The sequence below is a fragment of the Protobothrops mucrosquamatus genome, unplaced genomic scaffold (genome assembly GCF_001527695.2).
Source record: "Protobothrops mucrosquamatus isolate PMUCROS unplaced genomic scaffold, P.Mucros_1.0 scaffold249, whole genome shotgun sequence".
NCBI lineage: Eukaryota > Metazoa > Chordata > Lepidosauria > Squamata > Viperidae > Protobothrops > Protobothrops mucrosquamatus.
The window spans coordinates 17,885-29,009 of record NW_015386597.1 but is presented as its reverse complement, the minus strand read 5'-3'; the positions used below and the strand labels follow the sequence as shown (position 1 = coordinate 29,009).

Below are 11,125 nucleotides of genomic sequence, written 5' to 3'. Positions count from 1 at the left end.
GTCCAAGCACGCCTGGTGAAATAATAAATATTTTCAAATTAATAAATAATGGTTCCTTTTATGAACATTTACGATGAATGTCAATTCCTGCCTGCCATGTTCACTCCAAGGAATCTAGCATGTTTGAGACTACGTAGCTCAGCCTTATACTGGTCCACTGTTTACTAAATGATGGACATCAGCAAGACACTTGTTCAAGAATCATCTTTAATGTGAAACTGTTAGCATGCTGAGTATTTCTGCACTGCACTGAAGAAAACATCAGGTAGTATATATTCAATAATGCACAACCTAAAAATGGGGCCAAGCAACAAGCAAATACAACTGTATAATTCTTATACGCAAGTATAGGATTATACCAGAGGCGTCAGGGAAGGAGTATTAGTCTCCAAAATCAGGATGGCTCCCCTTCCTCTCATAAAAAGGAGGACTTTGATTGCCACCATCATCTGGACTGTTTTGACTTTCATACACTACTGGTTATGTGCTGGGACTCCAACCCTTCCCTTTCCATTGGTGCCTGAAAAACCAATCCTTCAAACTCCAGGAATCCTCCACAATTGGGGCTCCACAGAGCCATAGAGAATTAATGAGAGGCAAAAACTGCTATGCATCTCTGAAACCCTTTCTCTTTGTGCAAGGCATTTCTGGGTGACTACTTACAAAAGGCAAAATGCAGCTGCATCACTTGTGCTGAGCTTGTCGGGATTCTGCAGCCGCCAATCATATAGCCCATATATCTGCACAAGAAATATTCCAGATGATGGGGAGTAATGATTGTAGGGAATGAAGATAAATGAATGTATAAGTACATACAACAGAGTAAGGATTTCATTTGTAGAATTGCAGATATTCTTATGCTGTAATCTGTTAATGAAGGTAGAGCAATTTTCAGCAGTGGACGTCAAGTTATAGAATTTTCTCCCCCAAAGAGCTTTCTCAACACCTGCCTGTCTTTTCAATACTAAATCTGTTTTTATGTCTTCCAATTAAAATTATTATATTGCTGTTAGGATTTATCTGGCTGCTATATGCTATTTATTTTTGTTGCATTTGTTTTATTTATTCTTGGATATGCCTTCCCGTGAATATACTGAAGAAAAGCATAAAGAATATTAACACATAAGATAGATGTATATTTTGAATTTAAGTAAAAATTCAAACAAAATTTTGTATTTCCTATCGCAAGGGCGAAATCCAAATGGATACATTTCCCCCTCTTGTGCTCTTATCTAAAATACACTGTATTTGTAAGTTCAAATTCAGAGAGTCACAAATAAGGAAAGATACTAAGATTTTTTTTTAATAAGAGCAACCCAGAAAAGTAATTTTCACCAGCATTGATTCACATTACAGTACATCAATATTAACAGCATTCTCTTTTTTTTCTATTTTTGGTACATAAGATGGAACCTTTCTACATAACCTCATAAGGCATCAGTAACTAAGAGTAAAAAACCTATTAGTTTACAATTTATTTAAAAAATTCAGAAATACACAGCAAGTCCTAAACTTTAGTAGTGCTATCCATACACAACTACCTGGTTTCAGAACCCATTTAAAAGCCCCAACTCTTTCAAGGAAGCTCTGCAACAGTGATGTTGTGCAATATGGATGTTGCTTACTATGACACCCTCCCCCCCCAAATATTACACATGGCACATTCTCATTCAAATTTTGCAATGTAAAAAGTTACAAACATACCTAACCAAATAAATAATAATTAAAAATGAATGTGTTTGTTAAGTATCCTAAAACCACTATGCAGAATAATGGCCGTTTTCTCTCACATATTATATACATGGTAATACCCAGCAAAGGGTACACTGCTACAAAACATGTTAAACAAAGAGTAAACTTGAAATGTTTGATTATTTTCTTTCCATAATAAAAATCTAGCAGCTTGACTAGCTAATGCTGTTGTGTTTTCTTGAATTTGGGAAGTGTTTAATCTATGTCTTCATCCAGTTCGTAATTGTCTTTATCATAAATATCTTTTACTAAAAGAACCCGTACAAGCATATTTTCCAAAGTATTGCGGTCCACTGAAGTGGAAGTATACCAAATGGAACTCTCGGAAGATACTGGGCAAGCTGGCTGCAAATAGAACACGTCCATTCTCTGAGTGAGATTAGGCGGGCTGAAATGAATAAAACAAGAGCAAAATTAATAAGGGACACATTTTATTTTAAATATATGGTCACTTTAATAACCTCAGTTTAAAGCACAATATAAAATAGGTTAGAGCAGAAGGAATATTTATTTACCAGATAGCAGCTATTGACTTTTAAATATCAATGAAATATTCACCGTACAATCTGGATTTCTAAAATAGTGCTATTATACAGGTAGTCCTCGCTGCTTCTTCTTCTTCTTCTTAACTTCCTCCTTTACCACTTTGGGTGTCAAAGGAGATACAAAGTTTTGTAAGTCCTTGCTTAATGACCTAATTAGGACTGGAATTTCCATTGCTGAGTGATACAGTCATTAAACATAACATCACCCGACTGCACAATTTTGATAGTCCTGGTTGCAATCGTAAAGCAAGGATTGTGCCATTGTTAGGCTAGGTCTCATGCTTCTGCTCTGCTGCAGTTGCTTTTGCTTCAACTCCCCTGTGCGCCTATTTTCCCTCAATTCTACCTTTGACCACCCTGTACTCTGCTGCCCTGCACCCTCACTACTCCCAGCTGACCTTTGCTGACTTCTTCTTCCTAGTACTGATGAGGTGGACCTGGAACTTCACAAGGCAGCTGCTGGGCCAAATGAAGCTTTGGGAAGATTATGCAAGGCCAGCAGTTTCATCACAAAGGGCCAGGCCAGGAGCACCTTGTGAGCATCACAAAAAGCCAGGGCAGGTCAATTGGGGTGGAAGGGGATGGCAGTGGTACAAGGCAATCGGGATTCAGGGTGGAGTACAAGTCAGTGAGGGCAGCGGGAGTAGTAGAGTGCAGGGTGGCAGACCCAGGAAAGTATGAGACAGCTGAAAGGCTAGAGATGGGGTGGAGACTGAGGGTGAGAGAGTTCAAGGGCACCTTGAAGTTGTCAATATGGGCAGGCTACTTGATTATGTGACTGTGGGAGTGCCACAATGGCTATAACTTCAAACACCAGGTCTAAATGCCATTTGATTAGCACCACTGTAACTTCAAACTGTTGCTGAAAGATGGCTATTAAGTGGGGACTACCTGCATATATTTTGTTTTCCTGCCATGAAATGATATTAATTACTAACATAATAACCCTGTTTATAAAGTCAAGTAATGCTAATTTGTAAACGTAACTTATATTTTGTTCAGTGGAACAACTTGCCTCCAGAAGTTGTGAATGCTCCAACACTGGAAGTTTTAAAGAAGAGACTGGACAACCATTTGTCTGAAATGGTATAGGGTTTCCTGCCTGAGCAGGGGTTGGACTAGAAGACCTCCAAGGTCCATTCCAATTCTGTCATTCTGTTATTTTACTTACAATGTTCTACTTACTAAAAAAACGTCCTAATGTGTCCAGTGCTCCCTATATTGGCTTCTTAGACGTAACACAAATGTTGCTGTTCCTGTAATAGCTGGTTTTAGGTGGTCTGTGCCTGAATTGAAATATACTTGCTGCAAGTATTTTGGACTGGGTTAAGGAGACTGACATGTATAAAACAAAACAGGATGTTTGTTCCGGCAAAGTGGAACAAGGAAAGGAGGAGCAGTTAAGGAGCAAAGGAAAACCAAGGATATCAGCAGCTGACAGGAGGTTGGAGGGATGCTGGGACCTCAGTAATGGTGGCTGTTGAGATGAGCATACTAGTTGCATAGGCTGTGCATATCACTGATGGCAGGGGCGGAGGAATGGGGAGGGAAGGTGGGCCAAGGGGATATGCCACCCTGGGACCTTGGAGGGAGAAGGTGCTGGAACAATCAGGGCAAAGAGGAAAAGGAAGATGCTGGGAAGATAGGGAGAACAGCACTGAGAGCTGCTATAGAATTGAGAGGGTGACGTTCCTGCAATGTTACCCCTTCTTGCCTAGTCTGGATTTTGTTTGCTCCAAAACCTGGAGGAACACCTGAGTATTATGAGTTTTGGCCCATTAAGCATGAAACTGCTGCTCCTGCTAAGCATGAAACCGGTGATTAGATGTGTGAACATCTAGGATGCTGCAAAGCATGTCTGTAAACAGGATTGTTTAATACATTTAGAAGAAGATTGGGAGATAAGATCATTTAGCAGACACTATCACTGAATATGAGTGATATTACAATTAATATGTAGTTTGATGGTTTCCTTGCGCTGGAATGTTTTCAAGTGCTCCCTGATGGAAATTCTAAAACCAAATGAAAAAAAAAAGTCCACATATAGACTCAGACACAGTTAACATCTTTTTAAAAAAATACCTCCTAGATAAATAGCATTCAAACATTTTCACAGGACATCTAGAAGGATCTGCGATGTTTTCCATCTGTTCAAATACTGGCTCATCGTCTTCATGCTTCCTTTTTCCAGCAGTAATTTTATCTTCTTTTTTTTAAAAAAAGGGAAATTATACAATATTATTTTTATTATTTATTTTACTTTAAAAATGGACATATTATATCACAAAGGGACTGAATTAAATACAAGAATAACAGCTATAATGTTGTGATGCTGCAATCACTGTCTTACCTGAAGGGAGATTCAGGAATATTTTTTCAGTATTTTTTTTTCAGTTAAATATATTTTTTCAGTAAAAGCCTTTTTTCAGCAACTTCATCGAAGTAATTTTAACTGTGGCTTTATCAAGGAAAAGATGAAAAACCTAAGTTCCAGTTCCAGTTATTTTTCTTTTCTGAATGAAGACTCTATCCACACAAGTATTTTATCTTACAAAATAAGCTGAGAATCTGATGTTCTACCTTTCCTTTAAATTTGCTATTTAAACCAAATATACTATTCTAATTCATCAGTCTCTGTCCCAAGTTGGCAGCTACACAATTCTGTTCAGCTGCTTAAAAGTAATTAGTTACTTAGCTTACTTGTTTTTAATTCCACCAATAGTTAAGGATGGCTTGTTGAACTAATTAGTCCATAACACCGAGCTACTAAACCAGAGGTGTCAAACTGGCGGCCCCAAAGGCTGGATGCATCACGTGCAGACCATGCCCACCCTGGCTCCACAAAGGCAAAAAACATTGTGATACATCATGTGATGCGATTGAGTTTGACACCCATGCCCTAAACTAAAACCAAACAAATCACATATAACAATGTATAATATGCGAACCTAGTTAATATGAGGACAAGTATAGTTAAGGTGAATGACATTTAAAGAGTAAACAATAAGAGAAAAATAAGATCCTGAATTTAATCTCTGGGTAGAGACGTACAACGTTTGAAAACTATGGAGAAGTACTGCCAGCAGTGTGTGTGTGTGTGTGTGTGTGTGTGTGTGTGTACACAATAGTGAATCACTATCTTGTATTATTTTATTTTCTTTCTAGAACAGCGGTTCTCAACCTATGGGTCACGACCCCATTTGGGGTCGATCGACCATTTCATGGGGGTTGCCAAGCAAGGCTGTCCGCCATTTTTTCCCCCTTTTCCGGCGGGTGCCTTACCTCCCTTGGGCTGGGCCAGCTGGTGGTCGGCTTGCTCCGTCTCTGCTGCTTGCCAGTTACGCCTCAGCCGGCGCAGGGGGCGGAACCACGCATGCGCGGCGCTCCCGGGCAGGGAAAGTCCTCGACTTACGACCGGTTGGGTAGTCCTTGACTTATGACCGGTTTAGTCCTCGACTTATGACCGACTTAGTCCTCGACTTACGACCGGTTGGGGGTCGCAGCATTAAAAAGGTTGAGAACCACTGTTCTAGAACCTACATAAAATACACCCCTCTGCTTCAGATAGAAACCAGTGAATAATAGAAAAAAATCATATCCAAGTATCACAGGGGCTCCAGTGTCTTTCTACAATGTCTACTGGTTTTGCAAGCAGTGTAGCCGAGTAACTTTTGCCATTTGGAGAAAAAGTTGCAATACCTTCATTATCTGTTCCACACAGAGAGGAAACCTGATATCTAAGACAAGCTTTGCTTTCCATCGTTAGAGGATTCTTCTTCCAATGTCTATAAACAGTGCCAAAGGAAAGTCTTAAGTGCTGCTCCACTGTTTTCAGACCAAAATACTTGGTGTTGAAGTAGAATAGTGTATTTAAAAGAGCAGCTGGAGAATGGGATCCCAGCTGTTTAATCTTCCAGAGATAGTCCTCCTCAACTCGAGAAAATATTGAACCTGGAAGGTGAAAAAGAAAAGACTTATAAAGAATCAGCCTGTAAACAGACTTAAGCAAATCTAACATAAAAAACCTAAGAAAATAAAAAAGAGGTTATATTAATCTGAAAAACATGTGAAATATTTAAGATCAAATACCTTAGCCCAACAAATTAACCAAAGACTAAACTGTGCTTATAAACTCAACATTCTTTACATAGCTTGTAACAATTAGTCATGAATTATTCTGGCTGAATTGCTTAAAGAACACAAAGCCAAAAAGATAAAAAAAAACAAAACCAAAACAAGATAAATTACCATCTGGAAGTATGCTGGGCTGCCAGCTTCTGAGTATTTTATTTATTTCCTGCATAAATGTATGATAATTAGTATCCAAAAAGATATTATCTTCTCGATTGCTTCCATTCAGGTACTATAGAAAAGAGGGAACATAAAAGTTAGTATATTCAAACAAAAGAAGATTGCCAAACTGTTCTTGATCATTTTCATGCATATAAAAAAGTAACTGCATAAGAAAGCAATCTTAATTTAACTACTAATTGGTTTGATCTTTGTGAGGAATTTGGGATTAAGGAAGTAGGGAGTGGTTTTTATACAACCTCTCATTCTATTCCAAGGATCCTGCAGCTCAATCTCAAAACACATGACTTGAAGGAGCCTTGTTTTAAAATTGGCCAAGGTTTGTTATAAACCATGATCCCTAGATAGTATGCAACAAAAAGCTGAAATTCAGGGAGTGTATGAAAGGGTAAATATGAGTTCTCCAGCCCATGGGGGAACAGGAGGAGAAAAGTACATAAGCCTGGGTCCTGCTTCTGTTCATTCCAATTGATCTACATGACATTAAACCATAGCTTTGTAGAAAGTGTAAATGCAGCTAGTATTTCAACTGATAATTCTATGTTCTGTCAATCACATTTATTTGAAAAAATATAGCAACCACATGCAGATTATCTAATATTTAAATTACTCACTTCCTGAATCCCAAGACACAAATAATAGATACTGTCAGGTGCATAGTTTTCTCCGTTTGGTCTTCGGACTTCATTTACAAAGTGTGCCAGCCCAAAATTTAGCTCAGTAGAAGTATGTGATATAATATCTTCTTTCAATTTTACTGACTTTGCTGTAGTGGGAAATGTAGGGTATCATGTAATGCTGTTTCTTATTAATAAAATAAAGCACCCAGCAGATGAGTATAAAATAAAGGAAACATTCAAATATTGCAAATATCATCATAAAAACCTCTTTCAAACGTAAGACATATAGCAAGAGCTTTTCACTTAAAATATTGATTTCTATGCTACACATAATGTTTAGTTTGCAGTAACTGTCAACATACAATGACCTCATTTGATGATCAGATTCTGAAGATGAAGACATAATTTGCCCTTCACAACCCCAGTAAGCCCATTAGAAAAACAATATCTGAATCCAGATCCAAGCTCTACAGCTTTATCTGCTGGGCATATTCTCTGTATGTTTTAAACTAAAGACTTAAAGCTAAGCGAGATACTTACTTGATTTTAGCTCATCTAGTACTGACAGATCTTCCTCTAGGTTCCTAGCTTTTACCCAGTGTTTCCATGCATTCACACCATATGCATACTTGAAAGGAAAACTGCACTCTGAGTTCTCAGAGCCATCATCTTGAGAATGGTATTCTGACACTGCTTTTCTCTTTAGTCCCTGTCATCAAAATAGACTTTGTTTATTAACAGTGCTTATTAACACTGAACAACCAATGATACTATTTTTTTTAAAGAGAGGTGAGATCCAATTATGCCAGAGGCACCAACTATGAAACAGGCATTGGGAGTGAAGTTTGAGATTCTTAAATTAGTTGTGTTCATGAATGTATACAAACAGCAATATCTATTTCACACTATAAATTATGAAATTTGAAAAGACACACGGCGTATAAAACAATACCAACAAGCACAAGTCACCTGCCTCATTGCCCCTCAAGGTACAGTTATCAGACTACCATCACAAGAAGACACAACCATAGAAGATACTATTTGTGTTTACCACTCTAATTACAAATATAGATTATACCTTCTTTTTACTTCGAGGTCTTGGCTGTTCCTCGTATTCTTCTCCAAATACAGATGGTAGCAAAAATTCATTCTCTGTGTCAAGTTCTTCTGTTGCTGCATATATATAAAAGTATATCCACCAAGGATATAGTTAACATGCAGTCCAACATTTTGTACATATATTTATAAGTGATGAAGAAATTATTTGTTTTACAATATATTTTCCACAGGATTCAAAGGTACTTTTAACAATTGTAGAAAATAATGCAAGTGAATATTCTAGTTATTTTAATTAATGTTATATCAATTATATCTGACATACACTCCCTTTTTACTGCTATATTATTCTCTCTCTCTCTCCCTCTCTCTCTCTCTGTATATATATATATATATAATGTATATCATACATATATAAATTACTCAAACTATTGGGTATTTCCATATATAAAAATACTTTAATAATCGAATCCTGATCAACTGTAATTCTAGTCTATGCAATTAAATACAGATTTAGGCGCGTGTGCGTGTACACACACACATTTCCTGGTCCTTGCCTACTCCTATTCCTATATGATCTTTTGCATCTTTTTACACATGGGACTTCTTTGCAAAAATGTTCCAAGTCAGTTTCCCTAAACTGGTTCCTTCCCAAAGATGGTGCTGTTCTCATTCCTCCCCATGGACCTCATTTTGTCAAGACTGTCTGTTAGTAACTGTTCTTGTAAATTCCAGCTTGTATCATTAATAATTTGTACCCACTTTGTCTTCTGTAAGTCTCTTTTAGAATTGCCTTCAAGTTTTTCCAAGCATCTCCATTGACCTGTCTCTGTATTATGTGTAAAATACTGAAATTTTAGCTTCATTACTACTTCTTTCATGGGCTGTCTGTTTTTAACTTCATGGAAGTATTGGTTTGTTTTTCTTGTGACTTAAGCCATTTTTCTGGCAGGGTTGGGGTGCTCTGAGTGTTTTTCAATGTCATCTATCAGGATCTTGGAAGTGTGTTTTCTCTGTAGCAGCACCTGCCCTCTGGAATAAGATTCCCTTGGAGATTCAGATGGTCCCCACCTTACTGTGTTTTGAAGACTTTGGAAGACCTGGCTCTTCGCCAGACCTTTGATGAAGGTGAAGGCCCCTTAAGATTATGTGGTTTAAATTTTCTTTGTTCCCATCTTTGTGCCTTGTGCTTTATTTTCTTTTGTTTTCTTGTTTTTAATGTTTTAAACAACTGGTGAACTGCCCAGAATCACTAGGAGTTGGGCAGCATATAAAATGAATAAATAAATAAAACCAATTTCCTGCAGCAATGCAATTGAAAAGCATCCGTTTTCCTTCATTTAGTCTTTTGACAATTTAGCTTTCAGAGTTTTATGTAACAGCTAGGAGCTAAATGTATTGTTGTCCCATATTCCTGTGATGACTCAGCACTATGTTATTTTGTCTATATTTATCTCTGTCTTTTTTATTATCTTTGGGTTTCTCATGGCCTTCTTTGCATGAAAGATTCCCTTAATTTCAATCTCTTGCTTAAATATATCTGTTGTCCTTATTTTATTATCTTTTACCGTATTTTCTGGCGTATAAGACGACTTTCTAAGCCCTGAAAATCTTCTCAAAAGTCGGGGGTCGTCTTATACGCCCAGTCGTCTTATACGCCAGAAAATACGGTAAATGCAATCAACAAAGACCGCTTATAATGCACATTTTAGCTTTAGCGAATGGGATATAAATCAGCTTTTAAACCGTCCTGCTAGTTCAAAAGATTCATAATGAAAAGTTATGAAACTGAACCCAAATTAAAATCTCTCTCAAAGGAAATGAAGAGGGTTTCAGGAAACGCGGACCCACTGAAGGAACTTGCATAGAGTTTCCCCAATTGGGAGGGACTCTCCCAGTTGCTAAAAAGAACTTGTGAACGGATGAATTCCTCCGGGGGAAGACTGAGCAACCAGGCAAAACGAGCGCCTCGCTTCTCAGCGCCTTTCGGGCAGCGGGCAGGCGGGCAGAAAAGAGGCCTTGCTGCGGCTTCTGGGGTTGCGCGGGGTGGGGCAAGAGGTTTCAAAGTGTAACAGAGATCAGATCCCATCCGCATTTGCACTGGGGGGGGCGTGCCGGGGAGGAACCCTGCGGGGAAGTCTGAAGAAGCAATAGCAGACGTATCCGAATAAAGTGACCTGGGAGTTCTTGAAGGCAGACAAAACAGTGAAAATCGAAATTAGGGCGCGTGGCAACGAGTGAGGCAATTGAAGCGTTTTGAAAACAGCAAACGCTTAAGAGCTGGAAAATAGCATTTTTGAAGGAGCGAATTGGGCGTCTCGCTGGTGCCTGCTGTCTAAATGCGTCCAGTGAAGAAACTCCCGTTAAAGCTAACGTGAAAGGAACAGGCGATAGCAGGCAGGGAGCGAGCGCAACGGTTCTTAGGAGAAACTTGGGGTGGATGAATAAAAACGCTCATGTGCTTGTGCGCCCTACTTGTGTAGGTGATTGAAGGTGAGAAATGCCGTTTTACGAAAATATTAAAAACGTGGAAAAAACGCGCGAGGTGCAATGAATGCAAAGAGAGAAATGTACGGCTGAGGGGTGCGGGTGCGTGCCCTCATAGTTTAGAAAATAAAGCCTTACTAAGTTCCTTTTTCATCCATGCCCTAGGCTGTGTAATTATATATAGTGACATGTTGCATGTTGCTCTTTCATGTGGCTGTTGTTACTGTGTAAAGGCACTGTGGGATTTCATGCTTCATTGCCTTGACAGGAACATCCTTTTCATGCTGATGTTTGCAGAGTTACTAAAAAGTGCACTACTGCTCAGACACAACAAAAGCAACAGCTCTCCCCCAT

General features: G+C 38.5%; 1 protein-coding gene across 1 annotated transcript in view; it reads right to left on the bottom strand.

Moving 5' to 3' along the window:
- Window positions 1–1,293: 1,293 nt before the first annotated feature.
- The window catches only part of ZMYM2 (zinc finger MYM-type containing 2), a gene marked incomplete at its 5' end in the record, with an annotated part of 25,347 nt that continues 15,515 nt past the window's right edge, over window positions 1,294–11,125 (bottom strand). Inside the window, 7 exons of the mRNA XM_015814412.1 lie at window positions 1,294–2,140; window positions 4,380–4,503; window positions 5,997–6,248; window positions 6,546–6,660; window positions 7,223–7,374; window positions 7,769–7,937; window positions 8,307–8,401. Coding sequence (XP_015669898.1) covers window positions 1,948–2,140; window positions 4,380–4,503; window positions 5,997–6,248; window positions 6,546–6,660; window positions 7,223–7,374; window positions 7,769–7,937; window positions 8,307–8,401 — 1,100 coding nt within the window. The remainder of the gene's footprint in view (window positions 2,141–4,379; window positions 4,504–5,996; window positions 6,249–6,545; window positions 6,661–7,222; window positions 7,375–7,768; window positions 7,938–8,306; window positions 8,402–11,125) is intronic.